Source organism: Peromyscus maniculatus, chromosome 6 (assembly GCF_049852395.1).
Source record: "Peromyscus maniculatus bairdii isolate BWxNUB_F1_BW_parent chromosome 6, HU_Pman_BW_mat_3.1, whole genome shotgun sequence".
NCBI classification, from domain to species: domain Eukaryota; kingdom Metazoa; phylum Chordata; class Mammalia; order Rodentia; family Cricetidae; genus Peromyscus; species Peromyscus maniculatus.
Window position 1 is genome coordinate 2,661,032 of NC_134857.1, and position 23,999 is coordinate 2,685,030.

Genomic DNA, 23,999 nt, shown 5'->3' on the forward strand with positions numbered 1-23,999 from the left:
TATTGAGAGCATTAGACAGTTGGTACTCTGAGGGTGAAGAAGAGTCTCCTGAGCAAAGTGCACAATCACAAGGACAAGCTGCAATGGCAAAAATACTTTCCATAGAGGCTGCTGAGTAACAGCAGCTGACGTGAAAGTGAACTCATTCCTATCTGCTACACCTGGGAAGAGCACAAAATCACATGCCAAAACATTTCCGTGTTTTTGATGAAACAGAAGACACAAGACCGTTGTCTTGGTCTTGTGGAGTTTTCTCACAAGCACTCAGAATTTCCCTCTCAAGACTCCATTCTTGGAATGTGTTCTGACAGTGACTGTGGGCTAGAACTACATCCACAAAATTGGAATTAATGTAGAGATGTTTTCTTTGCTCTCCCAGCAGTTGTTTACCACTCGAGGGGGCGCAAACCTGAGATATGAAGCCTTAACATGAGGTGGATTAAAGTCTCATGAGGTAGCCAACTTTATTGAGAGCATTAGACAATTGATACTCTGAGGGTGAAGAAGAGTCTCCTGAGCAAAGTGCACAGTCACAAGGACAAGCTGCACATGGCAAACATACTTTCCATAGAGGCTGCTGAGTAACAGCAGCTGACATGAACTCACTCCTATCTGCTACACCTGGGAAGAGCACACAATCACACGCCAAAAACATTTCTGTGTTTTTGATGAAACTGAAGTCACAAGACCGTTGTCTTGGTCTTGTGGAGTTTTCTCACAAGCACTCAGAATTTCCCTCTCACGACTCCATTCTTGGACTGTGTTCTGACAGCGACTGTGGGCTAGAAATACATCTACAAAATTGGAATTAATGCCCAAATGTCTTACTTGCTCTCTCATGTTTTACATTTTTTCTTCTCTAAAGGAATCTTGGAGTCTGTGCTGTGACATGGATATGGTTTTCTGAGAAGGATGAAATCTTGCCCCGTCTGTTTCTGATTAATCACCAGTATAATTAAGCTCTTGCTTTGCCTTTCCTTCTGACACAGATACAGTGACAGTGCTACAATCAGATCAAGAGTTACAGTAACATTTAAATTAGTAGACTCTAGAAGCTTCCAAGGGATCAATATGGAACAATCTAGGCATGAGGTACTAGGCATAACTTACTTGAATATAGCCTGTGGGTTGAAATACACATTCAAAATGAATGCTCAGAAATAAACAAGACTGTTCATTTCTTGGGATTTCTGAAGCATCCATGATGTACAAAGCTCTTCCAAACCTTAGAATTAAAATATTACCAAGTTGACACCTTTCAGTAATTAAATATATTTTTAATAAGCCCCTACATTTGTCTTATCATTGATTGAGAACTGTAATTGTATCTACCTTATAAAAAGCAAAAGGACCAGACATTATTAAATAAATATTTTTAAAAATTAGCCTGATTTCTGTACTTTGAATAACCAAGAATGTCCCCACAGATTGTTCTTAGGATATGTGAGAAAGGTTTGAACAAGGTAATGTTCTCTCACCTCCAACAGACATCCTCACTGTTACTTGTCTGAGGGTCACTACATGTCTTAGAACATCACCTTTTCAGTATCTTTTGAAGGTCAGCCTCAGGAGCAGATTTGGTAATCTCAGATTTTTAATTCTTATCCAAATGCTTCAGATAAATCGTCTATTACTATTACCTATATGTCAATAATCTTGTGAAAAATTCCAGAAAAATGCAACATAAGGAATAACAGGTGATTCAATCAGGAAGGCTCCAAAAGTCTGAACAGAATATTTTCCATTCAATGAGGTCATATAGAGATGTGAACTGACTATATTTACATGGATTCAGAGAAATGGCTAGATTTCACATTTTCATTCCAAAACAGAAGCTACATAGTTTGGAGTAAACAGAATATTCTTTAAAGTCTTTAAATTTCAGTTTTACTTATGTGTGTGTGTTTTTTTTCTCACATGTATATCTGTGCACCATGTTGTACCTGGTGCCTGAGCAGGTCAGAAGAGGGAATCATATCCCCAGAAACTCGAGTTTTGGATGGTTGTGGGTGTTGTAGATGAAAACCAGCCCTTTTGCAAGAACAACAAGTTAATATGTGCTCTTAATCACTGAGACATCTCTCTAGCCCCTAGTATTGTCTTTAGTCTTCAATGAATGAAAATTTAAAAATTTTTTATTTAGAATCGAGAAATCCGGGGGCTGGAGAGGTGGCTCAGAGGTTAAGAGCACTGGCTGTTCTTCCAGAGGTCCCGAGTTCAATCCTCAGCAACCACATGGTGGCTCCCAACCATCTATAATGAGATCTGGTGCCCTCTTCTGGCATGTAGACAGAACACTGTATGTGTAATAAATAAATAAATCTTAAAAAAAAAAAAAAAAAAAAAAAAAAAAAAAAAAAAAAAGAAATCCAAAGTCTTGTTTTGTTTGTCTTTTTAGGAAAATTCTGTTTCGTGTGTGGAAATGCACAGGAAAATTCCAGGTTTTTTTTTCACCAGCCCATAGACTGTTGCATAAAGAGATAGTATCATGTGACTGGGTTCTATTAAATAGTTGGTAATTGTGAATTAAATGAATGAAATAATGTTTAAGTTATTTTCTTTTAATGTTGGTTTAACTTTAAGACTGAATGACGAAAACATTGAGAATTCAGGGTGAAAACATTGCCTTGGTCAGCCCTCTTTAGTTTTCCCTGTTACTTACTTTGGAGTAGGCTTGGGGCTTCTTGGAGGCCACAACAGAACCATAGTTGGTAATATTGAGCACTCTGGGGATGCAAAAAGAACCAACCATCACAGATAATCTTTCACAGTGGATTCTTTAAAAATACCTTTCCTCACCATTCCCAGCTCTCCAGCAGGAAAATTATTAGGATCAGTATTAATGATGTGTCTTTTGACTAGAGGTTTGAGTCATCTGCGACAATTTCAAGAGAAAACCCTTGGGTACTTGCCTTGCCTTTCTGATGGAGCCTAGATCTAATTGATCCACAATAGAATCTGAATGACCATGGGATAAAAAAATTACATTTGCCTATCAACACTAAGAAAAAGGTTATTCCAAGATCTGTTACATCTGTTTGTCGACATGTGTGTGGAATATTGAACTTTGACATGAAATGCCCACACAACCTATTACCCAGAGAGCCACACACCCTCAGTGCCTATGATTTCTTGAGCAAAGTATCCTTTGAAAGACTAAGGCTGGGAAAAATAGACAAAACAAACAAACAAACAAAAAACTAAAAAACAAAAAACAGAGAGGCTTTGAGGATGCCTAGGAATAAAAGCAACTTCTGGCTTTCATTCAGAGATGTCCAATCTGTGAGAGGAAGGACATGTGTCTAACCTAGAAAATAGGCCAGATGCTGAAACAAGCTCCACAACACAATTACTGTACACAGTGCTATGGATCCATTTGGAACAACCATCTAAATAGAGTATTCTGTTGAAATATTTAGCACCCTACTATAGTGGGTAAAGTAAAAATATGCTTTAACTGGAGTTATCATTAATTGGACTTTATTGTTGATTCCAGATTAAAAACAATTGCACTCTCCTGTAGAAGTCTTAATTATTAAAACGAGCAGACATACACACTCAAGCAGAAAAACACACCACTACCACCCCCCACAACACACCATGGGAGTGAGAGAAAGAGAGAGAGAGATATAGACACAGGGAAAGACAGACATAGACACAGGGAGAGACAGAGACAGAGAGAACAACACAGAGAAATCATACAGACTCACAATAGGTGATAGAGAGGGTCATCTACACATACAGAGAAACATATACACAAAGAGAGACATAAGTACACAGAGACACATGTATATTTACACACAAAAAGACAAAGTTAAACACAGATATGTATGCAGAGAGAAAGGAGAAAGAAGAACAGAGATAGAAATAGACACATACACATAAATATTAAGAGAGAGAGAAAAAAGAACACATCCAAACACAACATCTACACCTCCATACACAGAGAAGTGAAAGAATAAGGAATGGGAGAGGAGAAGGAATTAGATACCAAATATGAAGTACAATAATAATCAAAAAATAAAAAAGAAGAACATCATTCCCTCTAAGATTGGCAGTCTTTAAATTTGATGTGTGCTTATGACCAAATAATCTCAATTATTTTTTACAATAGAAAATGTAAATTGCCCAGGGAGACTAAAAGTATAGCTCAAACCCATTGAGCTATGAGTTTCATTTCACATGAACCTTAGACAAATATTCAAGAAAAATGTCCGTCTAAAATCTATCATTATATCTTAGATGTTTCAGTTCTAAAAGGAGATTGTAAAATATGATTTGTAAATTTATCATGATCAAGTGTCTTCTGTATATCTTTATATGCACATTTGTACATATGTGGATCTTAGAAAAACCTCTCAAATTTAAGTCAAAGTAGCTTGAAAGTAACTTACAGGCATTCCTATCGTAGGTAGTAACTTCTTCATAACATCATTCCCTGTTTCCAGGTCTGTTGTTGTTACATATAAAGGCTATAAAAAGTGCAGAAAAAATGCTATAAAATAACTTAAAAGCACACGATTAGTTATTGTCTAATCATCACTTATAATCTATGGGGTATAATGACAATTCTAATGTAGAATAAGTATCTTGTTTTCTTCCCTTTATATACCATAAAGCTGGAAGACTGTAAGTCTAACATATTTACCTTCAATTTAAGTACTTGAGTACTGGGTATTCAAACATAGCAGGTAACTGGTTTTTATGATAAAGGGAGACTGTGGAGTCATGGGTGCTGAAACTCAGCATTCTGAATTTTCTTTCCTTATTGAGGTAGGGGTTAAAAAGATGGTTGATGCCTTTCCTTCCACCCCAGCTTTGCTTCCATCATGTTACAGCTTTATTTTCATGCACAGCATGTGTGAAGGTCTAGGAAAATCAGGATAAGAACTGGATGTATCCTTTCTTTTCAAAATACCAATATAGATGAGCGCTTTCTCCATATCAGGCTTTGCAAATAGATGATATTCAGTGTAGAAATCTGTTGAGGTCACAAATTCAGCTACACTGAACCTGACAAGAAAGAAAGTAGAAAGAAGAGAAAGTAGGAAGTAGCCTTGAACGCATTGGCACAGGAGACCACTTGCTAAATATAACACCAGTAGCACAGACACTGAGAGTAACAATTAATAAATGGGACCTCCTGAAACTGAGAAGCTTCTGTAAAGCAAAGAACATGATAAATAAGACAAAACAACAGCCTACAGAATGGGAAAAGATCTTCACCAACCCCACATCTGACAGAAGGCTGATATCCAAAATATATAATGAACTCAAGAAACCAGACATCAAAATACCAAACAATCCAATTAAAAAATGGGCTACAGATCTAAACAGAGAATTCTGAACAGAAGAATCTCAAACGACCAAAAGACATTTAAGGAATTGCTCAACATCCGTAGTCATCAGGGAAATGCAAATCAAAACGACTCTGAGATACCATCTTACACCTGTCAGAATGACTAAGATCAAAAAGACTGATGACAGTTTATGTTGGAGAGGATGTGGAACAAGAGGAATATTCCTCCACTGTTGGTGGGAGTGCAAACTTGTATAGCCTTTTAGAATTCAGTATGGCAACTTCTCAGAAAATTGGGAATCAGTCTACTTCAAGACCCAATGATACAACTCTTGGGCATATACCCAAGGCAAACTCAACCATACCATCAAGGACACATGCTCAACTATGTTCATAGCACAATTATTCCTAATAGCCAGAACCTGGAAACAACCTAGATACCCTTCAACTGAAGAATGGAGTAGTACTCCACTGTGTATATGTACCACTCAGCTGTAAAAAGAAATGACATCATGAAATTTGCAGGCAAATGGATGGAACTGGAAAATATCATCCTAAGTGAGGTAACCCACTCAGAATGACAAATATGGTATGTACTCACTCGTATGTGGATACTAGATGTAAAGCAAAGGATAATCAGACTGCAACCCACAGCTCCAGAGAAGCTAGGTAACAAGGAGGACCATAGAGGGATGCATGGATCGCATTGGGATGGGGGAATAGATGAGATCTCCATTGAACTTGGATCAAGAGGGGCAATAGAGGGGAGGAGATGGGGGATGAGAATATGATGGAACAGGATAGTTGAGCTGGGGGGTGGGATGGAGTGAGAGAGCAATGAAAGTGATGTCTTGATAGGGGGATACATTATAGGGTTAGGGAAGTTCCCAGGAATCCACAAGGACCAGCCCAGCCTAGACTACTAGCAATAGTGAAGGAGGTGCTTGAGCTGGCCTACTGCTGTAATCAGATTGGTGAACACCCTGTCATCATAGAGCCTTCATCCAGTAACTGATGAAAGCACATGCAGAGATCCACAGCTAAGCAGCAGGCCAAACTCTGGGAGTCCAGTCGAAGAGAGGGAAGAGGGATTATATGAGTAAAGGGGGTCAAGATCATGATGGGGAAATCTACAGAGACAACTGAACCAAGCTCATAGGAACTCATGAACTTTAGACCAACAGTTGTGGGACCTGCATGAGACCAGACTAGGCCCTCTGCATGTGGGAGACAGTTGTGTAGTTTGCTCTGTTTGAGGGGACCCTGGAGTGGGATCAGGATGTATCCATGATACAGGAGCTGCTTTTTGGAGCCCACTACCTATGGTGGGATGCCTTGTTAAGCCTAGATGCAGGAGGAAGGGGCTTGGTCCTGCCTCAACTAAATGTATCAGACTTCATTGACTCCCCATGGCATCCTTTACCCTTTTAGAGGAGGGGATGAGGGGCTGGGTCGGTGGGGAGGAAGGCTGGAGAAGAGCAGGAGGATGAAATGAGTGGGGGCTCTGTGGTTGGTATGTAAATGAATAACAAAATTTCTTAAATTAAAAAAAAATCTGTTGAGGTGATAGATTTAGGAATCCAAAATGAAGATTTTTAGAAATGAAAGCCCATCTCTTAATACTCTTAAGAACAAACAGTGTGCTCATAGTATTAGCTCTTTACTGCCTCTCATGTTTAGAATCTTCTCCAAAGATGTAGGAAGACTGTGTAGAAAATAGAATGAAACCAATTGATAGGAATCTGAGTTGATAGCACTGATACAGTGGAATTCTAATACATCTTTATAGAATACGACAATCAATAGATAGGTATAGTTTTATGCACATGGTTTCTGTAACATCAGATATGTCTGCAATAAGGATTGTAGGAAGACTCTAGGAAACTGTCCTTTAAAGGAGAAAAACAGTACAGGTGCCCTCTCCCTATCCTTAACAACATCACTGAAGCAAGGTGAAAGCAACCACTCCATAAACCACCTCTTTCAGGGCAATTTTATTTATTATCCTCTAACTGTTAGGCATAACTGACTAACTTGAAAATAAGTGTGTGTGCAGTGCTGAAGATTGATGCCAAACTTTACCGTAACATGCCAGGTTAATTGAATTTTATGAACAAGGACATCTTTCACTTGCTGATTTAACATCTTACTAACCATAGGCTAAGAAGTATGGAAAAGCACCTCAAAATCTGAAAGCAGAGCTCTGATCTTGCGGCACTTATGTGACTAGGAAGAGCCAATGGGTTTTTGCTCAGAATGTGGAGTTAATCATCTCTGGCCAGAAAGATAGAACAGGGCTCAGAAAACATCAATGATGGAAGGAACTGGACAACCAACTCCTGCAAGATTTCTTCTTAACTCAACATTGGTACTTTAACACACATGCACACACTAGAACACCACACACACACACACACACACACACACACACACACACACACACAAAGATGTATATATATATATGTATATATATATACATATATATATATACGTATGTGTGTATATGTATATATAGATATGTTTATATCTATATATATAGAGGGTAATATCTTTAACAATAAGAAAAGCTTCTAATATTTTGTTGAATGTGTGAAAACTCTTCTCAATTATTTTAGAACAGTAAAGTATTTTTTACAGAAAAAAATTTGTGTGATGGGCTAATAGTGTTTTAGTTCACATCATTGTAAGATATTGGATTTTCAAAGCATTTGGAACATATTAAGATCTAAATAATGATTACAGGGATGTGTACATTCCTTCCTGATGCTGATTTTGTTCATAAAACAGACATATTTCAAGAGACAGAATCTGTAAAAAAAACTATTTCTGAAAATAAGGTTTATTGGAGAAATAAAAATGAAAATATAACATAGTTTTCCTGTATATGTTAAAATATTACTTGACACATAAATAACCAGGGATATGTAAATAATTCTTAAGAGTGAAGACCAACCTCACAATAGCTCACATATTGAAACTATGAGGAATAAAAAGTTTTTATAATTATGCTTAATGATATAAAGGATTTATGTCTAATGTTAAAAATAACTATAGCCTCAGATAGAAAGTATAATAATAATGAAATTATACATTAAGGAAACTAAATAAAAATAATGATCAGGTAAAATAGTATGATTGTTATCACTAACAAGGCATGAATTTCAAAACATAATATTTAAAATCTTATAGTATCTACACAAGATTAAGCTTAAAATGTCAATATTTTGGACATACAGGCCCGGCGGTGGTCGGCAGAGGCAGGTAGGCCCGGTGGCGGTGGCAGAGGCGGCCAGCAGAGACAGACAGGCCCAGTAGTGGTCCACAGAGGTAGACAGGCATGGCAGCGGCAACAAGCAGAGGCAGGTAGGCCTGGTGAGGAGGCAGGCAGGCCCAGCAGGCGGCAGCCGAAACACAGTCGCAATAAAGACCAGAAACAGAGCTATTACCTGCTGAAGAGCTAGTGAAAACAAGCTCTTAATCAAAAGCTTGGAGCAGGGACGCCTTTAACCCCAACACCCGGGGGAGAAGCTATCTCCATGGGACGGAACCAGAACAAATCTGAACACTTCGTCTGAGGGCAACCCAGGGCCCAGCTGCTGATTCTGCGAAACCCAACAACTTGGAGGTGTTGGTGAGACTACACTACTCAGCTGAAATCCATCCAGGAGAGGATTCAGATCCCTACAGTTTGAAGTCTGAAGAAACAAGATCAGCTGAGGAGTTGATGAATGAACAAAATGTGACCTGCGAACACAGAAGAAGGTGCTGCCCAGCCACCAAACCAGATCACCAGAATCTTAAATATATACTTCACCGACTGAGATCAGCTGCTCCTGAAGAAACAGCCCAATAGCACCAATTTAACCAAGAACTCCTAGTGAAACAAGACTAAAAATTAGAACAAGAGAGGCACTCTCAGACACAGACACCACCTGCACTGAGCAGAGGAAGAGATGAGTAGACGCCAGTGCAAAAATACAGGCAACAACATAAAGACCTATATGGCAACATCAGAACCTAGTGATTCTACACCTGCAAGACCTGAACATACCAAGACAGAAGAAATCAATCCTAAAAATGACTTTAAGAAGATGATAGAGGCCCTTAAAGAGGAAATAAAAAATTCCCTTAAACAGGAAATAAAAAAATTCCCTTAAAGAGGAAATGAAAAACTCCATTAAAGAGGAAATAAAAACTTCCCTTAAAGAGGAAATAAAAAAAACTCCTTTAAAGAAATGGAAGAAAAAACGAACAAAAAATGGGAAGAAATCAAATCAAGCCAAGAAAAAGCAATTAAACAGATGAAAGAAACATTCCAAGATCTGAAAAATGAATTTGAGACAATAAAGAAAACACATGCTGAGGGAATGCTGGAAATAGAAATCCTGATTAAACGAACAGGAACTACAGAAACAAGCATAACCAACCGATTGCAAGAGATGGAACAGAGAATCTCTGACACTGAAGACACAATAGAGAAAATAGATTCGTCAGTCAAAGAAAACACTAAAGACAAAAAAGTCGTAACACAAAACGTCCAGGAAATTTGGGACACCATGAAAAGACCAAACCTAAGAATAATAGGGATAGAAGAAGGAGAAGAATACCAACTCAAAGGCACAGAAAATATATTCAACAAAATCATGGAAGAAAACTTTCCTAACCTAAAGAAAGAAATACCTATGAAGATACAAGAAGCTTACAGAACACTGAATAGGCTGGATCCAAAAAAAAAGTCCCCTCGCCACATAATAATCAAAACAGTAAACACACAGAACAAAGAAAAAATATTAAGAGCCGCAAAGGAAAAAGACCAAGTAACATATAAAGGCAAACCCATCAGAATAACACCAGACTACTCAATAGAGACTGTGAAAGCTAGAAGATCATGGACAAACCTCATGCAGACACTAAGAGACCACAGATGCCAACCCAGACTATTATACCCAGCAAAACTCTCAATCACCATAGGCGGAGTAAACAAAATATTCCAGGATAAAACCAGATTTAATCAATACCTGTCCACAAACCCAGCCCTACAGAAAGCACTAGAAGGGAAAATTCAACCCACATCCATGAAAAATCAAGCAATAGATAATCCCACACCAACATACACCACAGAAGGACAACACAACACAACCAAAAAAAAAAATAACAGGAATTAACAATCACTGGTCATTAATATCCATCAATATTGATGGTCTCAACTCACCTATAAAAAGACACAGGCTAAAAGAATGGATAAGAAAACAGGACCCATCCATTTGCTGCATACAAGAAACACACCTTAACTCCAAAGACAGACACTACCTCTGAGTAAAGGGCTGGGAAAAGGCTTTCCAAGCAAATGGACCTAAGAAACAAGCTGGTGTAGCTATCCTAATATCTAATAAAATAGACTTCAAACTAAAATCAATCAAAAGAGACCAGGATGGACATTACATATTCATCACGGGAAAAATCCACCAAGATGAGGTCTCGATTCTAAACATTTATGCTCCAAATACAAAAGCACCCACATTCATAAAAGAAACACTACTAAAGTTTAAAACGCACATCAAACCCCACACATTAGTAGTGGGAGATTTTAACACACCACTCTCACCAAAAGATAGATCTACCAGACTGAAACTTAACAAAGAAATAAAGGACCTAACAGATGTTATGACTCAAATGGACCTAATAGAAATCTACAGAATATTCCATCCTAACACAAAAGAATATACCTTCTTCTCAGCACCCCATGGAACCTTCTCAAAAATTGACCACATGCTTGGACACAAAACAAATCTCAACAGATACAAAAAAATTGGAATAACCTCCTGTATCTTATCAGACCACCATGCCTTAAAGTTAGACCTCAACAACAGCAAAAATTATAGAAAACCCACAAACTCATGGAAACTGAATAATGCCCACCTGAAACATCAATGGGTCAAGGAAGAAATAAAGACAGAAATTAAAGAGTTCCTAGAATTCAATGAAAATGAAAGTACAACATACCCAAACTTATGGGACACTATGAAAGCAGTGCTAAGAGGAAAATTCATAGCTCTAAATGCACACGTAAAGAAGATGGAGCAATTCCATACAAATGAATTAACAGCACCACTGAAAGCTCTAGAACAAAAAGAAACAAACTCACCCAGGAGAAATAGACGCCAGGAAATAATCAAATTGAGGGCTGAAATCAACGAAATAGAAAACAAGAGAACAATACAAAAAATCCAATGAAAGAAAGAGTTGGTTCTTTGAAAAAATCAACAAGATAGACAAACCCCTAGCCAAATTAACCAAAAGGCAAAGAGAGAGCACCCAAATTCACAAAATCAGAAATGAAAAGGGAGACATAACAACAGACAATGAGGAAATCCAGAGAATCATCAGATCATACTTCAAAAGCCTGTACTCCACAAAAATGGAAAACCAGGAAGAAATGGACAATTTTCTGGATAAATACCACACACCAAAATTAAATCAAGACCAGATAAACCATTTAAATAGACCAATAACTCCTAAAGAAATAGAAGCAGTCATCAAAAGTCTCCCAACCAAAAAAAGCCCAGGACCAGATAGTTTCAGTGCAGAATTCTACCAGACTTTCAAAGAAGAACTAATACCAATCCTCTTCAAAGTGTTCTACACAATAGAAACAGAAGGAACACTACCAAACTCTTTTTATGTGGCTACAATTACCCTGATACCCAAACCACACAAAGATGCAACAAAGAAAGAGAACTACAGACCAATCTCCCTCATGAACATTGATGCAAAAATACTCAACAAAATATTGGCAAACCGAATCCAAGAATACATCAAAACAATCATCCATCACGACCAAGTAGGATTCATCCCAGGGATGCAAGGATGGTTCAACATACAAAAATCAGTCAATGTAATACACCATATAAACAACCTGAAAGAAAAAAAACATATGATCATCTCCTTAGATGCTGAAAAAGCCTTTGACAAAATCCAACACCCCTTCATGATAAAGGTCTTAGAAAGATTAGGAATACAAGGAACATTTCTAAACATAATAAAAGCAATTTATAGCAAGCCAACAGCAAACATCAAATTAAATGGAGAGAAACTCAAAGCGATACCACTAAATTCAGGAACAAGACAAGGCTGTCCACTCTCCCCATATTTATTCAATATAGTACTAGAAGTTCTAGCTAGAGCAATAAGACAACATAAGGAGATCAAAGGGATACAAATTGGCAAGGAAGAAGTCAAACTTTCACTATTTGCAGATGATATGATAGTATACATAAGTGACCTCAAAAACTCTACCAGGGAACTCCTACAGCTGATAAACTCCTTCAGTAAAGTGGCAGGATACAAGATCAACTCAAAAAAATCAGTAGCCCTCCTATACACAAATGATAAAAGGCCTGAGAAAGAAGTCAGAGAAACATCACCCTTTACAGTAGCCACAAATAATATAAAATACCTTGGGATAACACTAACTAAACAAGTGAAAGACCTTTTTGATAAGAACTTTAAATCTCTAAAGAAAGAAATTGAAGAAGATATCAGAAAATGGAAGGATCTTCCATGCTCATGGATAGGTAGGATTAACATAGTAAAAATGGCAATCTTACCAAAAGCAATCTACAGATTCAATGCAATCCCCATCAAAATCCCAACACAATTCTTCACAGACTTGGAAAGAAAAATACTCAACTTTATATGGAAAAACAAAAGACCCAGGATAGCTAAAAGAATCCTATACGATAAAGCAACCCTTGGAGGCATCACCATCCCTGACCTCAAACTCTACTATAGAGCTTAGTAATAAAAACAGCTTGGTACTGGTATAAAAACCAACATACGGACCAATGGAATCGAATTGAAGACCCTGACATTAATCCATGCACATATGAACACCTGGTTTTTGACAAAGGAGCCAAAACTATACAATGGAACAAAGAAAGTATCTTCAACAAATGGTGCTGGCATAACTGGATGTCAATTACAAATAGATCCATATCAGTCACCATGCACAAAACTCAAATCCAAGTGGATCAAAGACCTAAACATAAATCCAGTTACACTAAACTTAATAGAAAAGAAAATAGGAAGCACTCTTGAACGCATTGGCACTGGACAGCATTTCCTAAATAAAACACCAACAGCACAGACCCTGAGTACAACAATTAATAAATGGGACCTCTTGAAACTGAGAAGCTTTTGCAGGGCAAAAGACACAGTCAATAAGACAAAAAGACAGCCAACAGATTGGGAAAAGATCTTCACCAACCCCACATCTGACAGAGGGTTGATCTCCACAATATATAAAGAACTCAAGAAACTAGACATCAAAGTACTGAACAGTCCAATTAAAAAAATGGGCTAAAGAGCTAAACAGAGAATTCACAAAACAAGAACTACAAATGGCTGAAAGACATTTAAAGAAATGCTCAACATCCTTAATCATCAGAGAAATGCAAATCAAAACGACTCTGAGATACCACCTTACACCTGTCAGAATGGCTACGATCAAAAACACCAATGACAACCAATGTTGGAGAGGATGTGGAGCAAAGGGAACACTCCTCCACTGTTGGTGGGAATGTAAACTTGTACAACCACTGTGGAAATCAGTATGGTGGTTTCTCAGAAAATTAGGAATCGAACTACCTCAAGACCCAGCTATCCCACTCTTGGGCATATACCCAAGGAATGCTGATTCATACCATAAAGATACATGCTCAGCTATGTTCATAGCAGCACTATTTGTAATAGCCAGAACCTGGAAACAACCTAGATGCCCATCAACGGAAGAATGGATGAAAAAAATGTGGTACATATACACAATGGAGTACTACTCAGCAGAGAAAAACAATGAAAGCATGAAATTTGCAGGCAAATGGATGGAACTAGAAAAAAATCATCCTGAGTGAGGTAACCCAAACCCAGAAAGACAGTTATGGTATGTATTCACTCATAGGTGGATTCTAGATATAAAATAAAGAACAATCAGACCACAACCCATAGAACCTTAGAGGCTATATATATATAGCATGGAGGTCCCTAGGACAACTGTGGCATATAATAAATTTCAGTTTTACTCAATTATTGAAAAAAAATAGCCAAACGAATGGAAACACATGAACTATGAACCAAAGGCTGAGGGGCCCCCAGCTGGATCAGGCCCTCTAAATAGGTGAGACAGTTGATTGACTTGATCAGTTTGGGAGGCAACTAGGCAGTGGGACCAAGTTCTGTGCTCATTGCATGAGTTGGCTGTTTGAAACCTGGAGCTTATGCAGGGACGCTTGGCTCAGTCTGGGAGGAAGGGACTGGACCTTCCTGGACTGAGTCTACCAGGTTGATTGCAGTCCTCAGGGGAGGACTTGCCCTGGAGGAGGTGGGAATGGAGGGTGGGCTGGAGGTAAGGGGAGGGGGTGGGAGGGGGGAGAATAGGGGAACCCATGGCTGATATGTAGAACTGAATGGTATTGTAAAATAAAAAAATATATATATATATTAAAAAAATAAATAAAAGATCTGTGAAAGGTAAAAAAAAAAAAGGAGAAGAGGGAGATAAACACATTATTGCACGAAGAAAACAGAAACATATCTATAGCCAATCACCTGCACTGCACAAAAGGGTACTGGATAAAATATTGCAGGATAAAATATAAAAGCAATAGAATCTTGGATGAAAATGGGTAGGTAATTTTATTTTAAAAGAATTAGGTCTCATCTGCAATGGTATCTTAAGGTATTGGGGAGATTTCTCGTGTACAATACTTAATATTTGCCATGGCTGAAATCAAGCAAGCAGGGGAAAGAGAACATTTCCCTACTGGTCATTTTGCTCTGCTCTGCCCTGAGGACACATCTGGTTCAGCAAAGCTAGCTAGAGTGTTCTCATGACTTACATTACAGACTAGAAATTACTTTTATACAACACTTCTCCTTAAGGACCGTTGTGTATGATGGGGACCTGGTATGCAGAACCAATTGCTGCATGATCTAAACTATCTTCATCAGACACACCTTGGTTACCCGAGTTCAATTTCAACAGTGACATGTTAGAATATTGACTCTAAATGTGTTTTATATAAAAGTCAGAAAGGTGGCAATCCTTTCAGCTAGATTCCGTCCTGTTTTTATAGTAGGAAAGGTTTCAATGCTCAGTATTCTACAAAATAGCTAAACTACTGATCTTCAGTGAATCCAGTAGTGGAATGGGAACAAAAATAGAAAAATTAGAAAAACAAACCAGAAAAACAAACAAGTATATTAATAGACATGAGTGTAACTCAATGACAGAACAACTGTCTAGTATTTTAAAGACTACACACATGATCTCTCTCTCTCTCTCTCCCTCTCTCCCTCTCCCTCTCTTTCTCTCTCTCTCTCTCACACACACATATACATACACACTCACACAGCAATGTTAAGTGTCTAAAGGTGGATTCTAAACTGAAGTTACATGAAAGGATGTCCTTAAGCATTGAGATTCACATGGTGATGCAGCCATTCTTCAAAGCACGTGAGAGAACACCTAGTGAGAGACAAAGAGAAGAAGCAGGGTCGGGTTCATAGGGGTCAATTATGATCAAGCAGGTAAGTATGGAGAGTGAATAAAATTCTTGATAACATTTTGTTTAAAATTTGTTTATGATAATCTCCTATGATTAGAATTATTTATGATTAGACAAAATATTTTAAAATAAATAAGTAATAGTAGAAACAATATATAAGTCTCTATGTAAGCAATAAGGACTGGGAAAAAAATTTAATTCCAGTAGGAATACTTAGCTTGGAAATGTATGCTGTTGGAACTACCTGACTCACTCTTCAGTCATTTAACCAAAAATTATTTCTTTTGTTTTAGCACTTTAGCTAATGTTGATCAATCTTGTTTCATGTTGCTTTCTACATATCACATATAAAAGACATGTATGCATGGCATACACATATCCCTTTTCAACAAAATACTACCTAAATCTCAAACTCTCTCTCTCCTCCACCCTCTTCTTATGTCCCCATCTTCCATTGCTCTATAAACTGCATGTCTCTCCTAGTCATGAACTTGGGATGTCATTTTTGGTTTTATATTCACATACACTGGCACAGCTTGGGATGTCCTCGGTGAATATCGGGAGTTTAACATGCTTCCTGTAGCCCTTTGTGGCTTCATTAATGGATCTGTTCAAATGCATTAAAACATACAACACAGTGATGAATTTGTTAATATCTTATTTTGCACTAGTCATTGTTAATATTTTATCAATATCAAGTTGGTTTTAAATAAAAGACTATCAGTTCAGCAACATACATTATAGATTAGGGAATGTTCAAAAATGTTTCAGCAACAAAGACATGTTTAGGTAATTGTAGAGACCCACAAAGGTTTCCTATGAAGAACTCATGCAGTATCTGAGAATCTGAGCTTGCTTTACCCAGCAGGGCTGCATAAAGGGATGATTTGACCATGGGTGTGGTTACCAGGTGTTTGGAAGGGTCTACAATTGGCTGTGTGGCATGTGTTGATCTAGAAAGGGGGATGTCTTTTGTCCTGCCCCTTGGAATTGTTATAGAAAGCCCTTTTGAAGAGGCAGAAAGGGCTGGTGGGTTTTGATCCAGGTCCTCCTGAAAATATCCTGTGTTTCTGTCTTTTTCCTCTTCACTATCTTTCAATCTAAAAGTTTCTTATCCCTTTCTGCTCCTCATAGGAACCCTTTAACATGGGAGCTGACCTTGTACAGATTGGCACCAGAACTAGGAAGTAAGTAGGGGAGGAAGAACCACAGAAGCAGTTGGACATGTCTAGTTTTGTATTAATGTTAAGGTGGTGGTATTTTATTCTTTGGGAGCAAAAACTGTATATAGAAAAGTTAAAGTTAGGCTGCAAGTATCTCTCCCTGTCCTAGATTTCTCTCTCTCTCTCTCTCTCTCTCTCTCTCTCTCTCTCTCTCTCTCTCTCTCTCTCTCTCAATTTCTATCTATTAAATTAAGAAAAAAATGTAGGGTTTAGGTATAGGAATATTGTGTAGGAAGAAACTTAGGGTAAGAGTAGAATTTCTGTAGTGCCAGACCTGAAAACAGCATCCAAGAACAAGCAGCCACTTTAGACTTAGCAGTCTGAAGAAGAAAAGTTGCTACAGGGCAGGGAAATAGTAGGCAGATGTTTGTATACTCGCTTGTAGAGAGTTTGAAAACTAGGGAGTTAAGGTAGAACAGCACAAGAACAGAGGTTCTTAGAGTTCGTAGAGGAGCCGTGTCCTTGGTTTTCCGACTATGGGACTCTGGATACAAACTCCTGGGGGAGAGTAAGAGTTGAAATGCAAAAATATTCTGAGGAACATGGGCTGGGAAAAATTCCAGTGGAAGCTTTTAGTCTGTGGGTATTAATTCGGGACAGCTTAGATCTACGTCCTGAGCAGCACGGGGGAATTTTCCCTGAGGCAGATACAGGCAGAACAAAACCTTCTGCTCTGCCAGAGCTGCCATTAGATGAGAAAGTTTTTACAACATCATTCAATCAGGGTCAGTTCCCTCTTGGCCATGAAGCCCAGTTTAAGGAACAGAAGTCTTGGGATTAGACAAGGGAGGAACTAAAATGCTTGGAAAACTTAGTAATTCCTCTTTCTCAAAAACAGGAAGCTCTTCAGGTCTCTCCTTCTCAGAAGGGAACTCCTGGGCATGTGGGGGTCATCTATCAGAATGGCAAAGTCACCCTTAATATTAATAAAACATGGTTTGGTGAATCTAAGGGAGTCTTTAGGTTTGATGCGGTTGCATCAGGAGTTTATTGATTTATTTGATGCCTTTGCATCAAGAGTTTATTGATTTAAAAAAGGGCTTGACACAACTAAAGCTGTTGCAGACATCTTAGACCAATACAAAAAGGACATTCCATATTGGTCATCCTCTACTCCTTTACTGGGAGTGTGTGGCAGCTATAGGGATTGCTGTGGTTATTCAAACTACTTGCAGCTCTTAGTAGTGACCTGAGTCAGAGTTGAGTTAAGCTCTGTACTTCACCCTGCCAAAGGCTAGTAGTCAAAGACGGGTAAAGTTCTTCTTCCTAGCTGCTAACCGATGATAGAGTATGCTTGATGGAAAGTGTATCTCCACGATGTGTAAAGAAGATTAGTAAAGAAGGACAACCTAAGGCAGGCACAGTCCATCTGAGGGGTCTGAGGGTCCCTTTAATGTATTAAAAAGTGGGAGCAGTAGAGAACCACAGAGATTTCCTAGAAAGAGATTACTCAGGGTCCAAGAATTTGAGCTTGCTTTACTCAGCAGGGCTACATAAGTAGATGATTTGACCACAGGCGTGGTTACCAGGTATTTGGAAGGGTTTACACTTGGCTGTGTGATATGCTTTGATCTTGCAAGGAGGAAGTCTTTTTCCCTGCCCCTTGACATTGTTATAAAAATCCCTTTTGAAGAGGCAAAAGGGACTGGTGGATTTTGATCCAGATCCTCCCGAAGCTATCCTGTGTTTCTGTCTTTCTCCACTTCACTATCTTTCTATCTAATATTTTCTTACCCCTCTCTCCTCCTAATAGGAACCCTTTAAAAGGTGGGAGCTGGCCTCCCATAGGTAATAGCACATTGCCCTAAGATGTGATTGTGGAAGCATATCCAATCCTCGATTGTTTTGTGTGACAGGGAAGGGCAGGAACTTGCTTAATTTCAAAGTAGGAAGCAGTGGATGGTTTGAGTGTGGATGGTAGAGTAACCTGTATTGATGGGAGTTTAAAATAAGTCTGGGAGTACAGTTTACCCCAATATATAGATTAAAGAGGAGACGATGAAGAGCATGGCAAGCAGGACTTCCTCAAAATTAAACAAAATGTGCATATTAACAGGAGAGAATGAAACAGTAGTCAGGGATCATCTAATCAACCAATTTGGAGACAATCTATCAGATTATATCAGAATATATATGTATATCAGAATATATATATCACAGACTACCATTCCTATACTACCAAGGAATTAAAATACAAATACTAGTAAAATACCTTTGGAGGTAAAAATACCACCAATCTTTCTGTTCCATGGAACTGTAATATAAAAAGTGAAAAACAAATTAGACTCTTGAAACACTTATGCAAAGATTTTTAAGACTATTCCTCATAAAAAATATTATAAGACAGTTGTCATCAATGAGAGTGCAGGTGTAGGTGGCATTCTCCACATGACTGGGATTCTGATTGATCTGTTATTTCACTGGAAATCTTCCATGATAAGAAGTTCACTATAGTGTGGAGGCTGGCCGTGCATCTCACTATTTTTATTTCCCTTTGCCCACATCCCTGTGCCATATATTATTTTTCCATTCATAAATTTAATATGTGAGTTGTTTCCACATTCTGAATATAATGATCTGTGCTGTGAAGAACATTCATGCACAGACTTTTCTTCTCCCTTTTTCAATGGTTTTACATACATGTTTGGAGCTGCATAGTCACATGGAAATTCTATGTAACTTCCTGTGGAACTATGGGCTGATTTTTGCCCAAAGACCAACACATTTCATGTTTCCACAATTACCTGCTCATCCACTTTATATTCTGCCTGCAACCAGTTTCATCAGAATGGTGGACTGTGCCTGTGATTCCCAACCTTCACATGTACATAGACTGTTGTCTACATAATCATCTAATGTCTCCAGTTACAAAAGTGACACAGCAGGAACTTTAAGACACTTAGTGATGTGCTGGCTGAAGACACTGATACACATTCAACTGAATGTGAACTAGTCTAAATATGACTTCCAAATTGCACTCCTTCATAAAAAGAAAAGTTTAATGGAAATGCTGTCATGAAACTCTTCATAATTCCCTAAATACAGTACTTCCTCTCATATTCAATGTGGGAGAAACACTAAACATTAACTATAGATAATCTTCAGGAATATTAACAAGGGGAAAGAGTGTATTTAGAGAATGACACAAAGATGATCTTCTTCCTCAAAGAGTTCTGTGGAAATGTTTTTCTCAGGTAAAGATCAAACTCACAGAACCTAGAAAGTTTATAAAACCTGCAAGTGCTTATGTTGAGTAAACTTTGGAATGAGGCTAGAAGTTTGGACAGAGTAATGAGGAGAGTCCAAATTGGTGGTTTGCATATGATGAACTCTTCATGTGGAAAAGAAAGATGAATGCCGCTGTATGCTTTCCCACAGCAGGTATGTGCTACACTATTCCTGTGATTCCAACGAATGCACTCAAGGTATTCTTAGTACACCATGATCAGATCCTCTCATGAAAGATAAGAATGTGAATTCGACATTTACCTGCACTCCACACATTAACTCTGACTCTGATGGTCTAATGACACTGGTCCTCATGTGTTGACTATAGACACCAATGATACTCCACTACACAAACACTCAAGAACCTGAGCTTTTAATGAGTAACTAGGTTTATCTGTACGGTTAAATACTATATATTTTTTTTAGGAAATTAACTTGGTAGTGTAGGAGGTAATTTTCAGATTTATACTACACAATACCATTGAAGTGAGATCAATTTGTGTACTTTCAAAACCCAGAGAATACCTGATCATTTGGGGAAGAGGAATGTGGGGAATGGAGTGAGGCTTTGTCCTGTCCATATCCTTCAAGGAACAGGATGACCTCATTTCTACCCCAAGGATCTTGTCGAGTCCTGATGAACATCACAGGTGAAAATCTAAGCAGTCTAGTTCCATGAAGAAATATGTGTGGTGGAAAGTACAAACTAGGTTCATCATGGGAGGAAAAAACTTGAGTTGGCAGCCTGTATACAATCAGACTAACATGATTTCTTAATCTGTAAACATTCTGGTTCATTGATTTTGTTTTTTTCCCTGTGAATTAAACAGCATTAAGTTGACCCACAATTAAGTTTCCACAGCCAGCCTCTTGTGAATAGAAATCCAAGTTGTAGGTCTTACCGAAAAGTAGCCACAAAATTTCCCATGGGCCAGGACAGGAGAATCGACATGCAAGCAGAGCTGTTGTCTGTCCCGACTACATCCACATAGTCACCCATCCACGGATAACTCAGTGGGATGACATATTTCATCTTAAAATTTCTCTTACACCTAGAGAGAGAATCAAGGCATCTGTTAGTTTGCTTTTCACTGTAGTTGGAATTACTTGTGGTAAGACCTAGTTCTTCCTGCTCCAGAGCAGAGGAGGACTCATCCATTTCTATCATGCAGGCAGGGCTCATGCTATGGTAGATGCACCTCAGCAAAGCCTGTGCTGAAGGAAGTTATGAGGCTCACACTTTTCAATGGCCAAGAATAGCCATAGTCTGGTCTTTTTTTTCTGATTGGTGAGTGTTTAGAATGACCATACTGTGTATTTTAAAGACATGACATTTTTAGAAAATCATGTGCTTCAATATTTCTCCCCTCTATTTAGTTAAGTGCTAAGCTTTTCTGCTTGTTTATTTCCATAACTTCAATACCAAGAAAATTAGTTAAATGTTTTATATTTTACTTAAATAATTACATTGAATGATCTTTTCCAAATAAACAATATAGAAATGTTGCCTAACTTAATAAAATTCATATTCTGTTGTCCTTCTCCCTGTCCTAGCAAGTCATGTGAGCAATTGCTCAGGAGAGTCTGAGCTCAGTACAATTGCTCCTTTAGTAAACCCATGATGTGCTTCTCATACAACTAACCACAAAGAGGATTATGTTCTCCAATAACCTAGTCAGATGATTACAAATATGTCTTCCTATCAAGCCTTCTGATGCTATCAAACGTGTTCTTGAGAAACAATCATTGTGGGAGCATTAATTTTCTTTCTTTACTCTTTTTATGTGGAGCTTGTTCTTTGATAATTTCACACGCATGTTCAATGTGTTCTGATTATTTTCTATTACTCTATCTTCTTTCCCTTCTATCTCTTGACCACTCTGCTTCCCACACCCATACTTTTTTGTATTTTTTTTTAATGATTGACTGTGTTTTACCTGGGGCAATTTTTTGTGTGAACCTTGGTATGGAACTCTCCATTGGAGACTAGTGAGCTAATAGGTAGCTACATAATTGAAGATAATGATTCGCTCTCTCTCAAATTCAGAGAACACTATGTCAAAAATACAACCTCTGGTTCAAAAATTCTACATGTAAATCTTCTCAAATCCAAGACATCTGAAGACTAATATTATACTCCCGTGAAAGAAGGCCCACCCCATATAATGGAACATGCTCTAGTCAAAATGCAAGCATACCATGTAACATTCATTTCAGGATTCACATACACGCATATGTCTCAAATATATGAAACATCTGTATTTTCATTTGCTTTTCACCCTCAGGACATCGAATCACATATATATTAACAGACAAATATATATATATATATATATATATATATATATATATATATATATATATATATATATGAAATACTTAAACTGGAAACCTCTAATTCCAATATTTGTGTTAAGGGACAATCTGCCTTGAAAATTGTAAATAATGAAAATCATCTCTTATAAGCTTGATTATCCTCTTTCCTTAATATGAACGACAATCTCAAAATAGTTTTAATTACCATTGTCACACAACAGAAGGGGGACAAAAGCTTTGTCTTTTAGGAAAGTCAACCATTTTACTTTCATTTATTCTCAAAAAAAATCACAGTGAATTTCACTTACATTCACAAATTACACTCATATGGGAAACTATCAGTATGTTTTATTGATTTCAAAGGAATTTATTACTATCTTTTCAGATTAAAATATGAGGATTTCCAACTGTGGCATGAAGGGGTGCTGAGGAGAAATGACAAGGAAGATGGACAGGTTGGTGGACAGCCAGGACATTCAATCATTTCATTCTTGCCGCTGTCTGACACTGACTGACCATCAGTGTCTAGACTGGGAACTTTGGGGGACTGTTCAGGGTTGAAAGGAAATGAACCCAGCTGGTTGTGTCTAGAATGCAGAGCAGAACTCTCTCCTGCACCTTTCCTTCTCCTCACCATTTGTGAAGTAGATCTTCAGCAATATTATCACTGGTGACTAGAACGTTTACCCCCAAAACTGAGTGAACTGTTCTATTGATGCCTGTCCTCCAGTCTACTTATGTCTCTATGGGAACACACCCTTAAAATATTTACTTGATAAGGCCAGAACCTATTTCATAGATTTCAGAGTAATATGAAAGCTATGATCTTCTGGACAGGTGATCCCAGAAAATACCTCCATGGTTCTATGTGACAATATCACCATGTATAAAGCTTCAATCACAGAAGTTTCCTATGCCATCCACATGATCACCATGCTGGACCTAGTTGATGTCTGCAGCTTCCCCTGATTGGTTTAGGGATATTAGCTGCTTCTCATCTCTTCACACTACTTTGGAAGTTATGAGCTCACAGAGATTCACATGTGTGGCCCCTTATGAGCAACCATCATAATCAGGGAATTCCCCTCTTGCTTCTACAATCTATCTGTAAATACCAAGCAAGAAGGCCCCTGATTATCATGTTTTTAATATTTTACTTTGAGAAGATGTCTCCACAAGATCCACAAATTTGCAATACTCATAAATCAGCTCCCAAAGTGCTGGAATTCCTGGCATGTGCTACCACACTTGCCTCCTTTTCAAGTTTGTTGCTATTCTTTCCCCAGGATCAGACAGCAGAACAATTGGTTACCCAATAGCATATAGACAGCTCTGAAAACAAATATACAAATGTCTAATATATGTATAGCT

General features: G+C 38.0%; 1 protein-coding gene across 1 annotated transcript in view; it reads right to left on the reverse strand.

The window, feature by feature from the left end:
- LOC102922002 (rho GTPase-activating protein 20-like) overlaps positions 1 to 23,999 on the reverse strand; it is a 49,396-nt gene that overhangs the window by 21,148 nt on the left and 4,249 nt on the right. Inside the window, 5 exon segments of the mRNA XM_076573830.1 lie at positions 2,663 to 2,726; positions 4,395 to 4,472; positions 16,387 to 16,468; positions 19,297 to 19,338; positions 21,215 to 21,364. Of these exon segments, the coding sequence (XP_076429945.1) occupies positions 2,663 to 2,726; positions 4,395 to 4,472; positions 16,387 to 16,468; positions 19,297 to 19,338; positions 21,215 to 21,364 (416 nt within the window).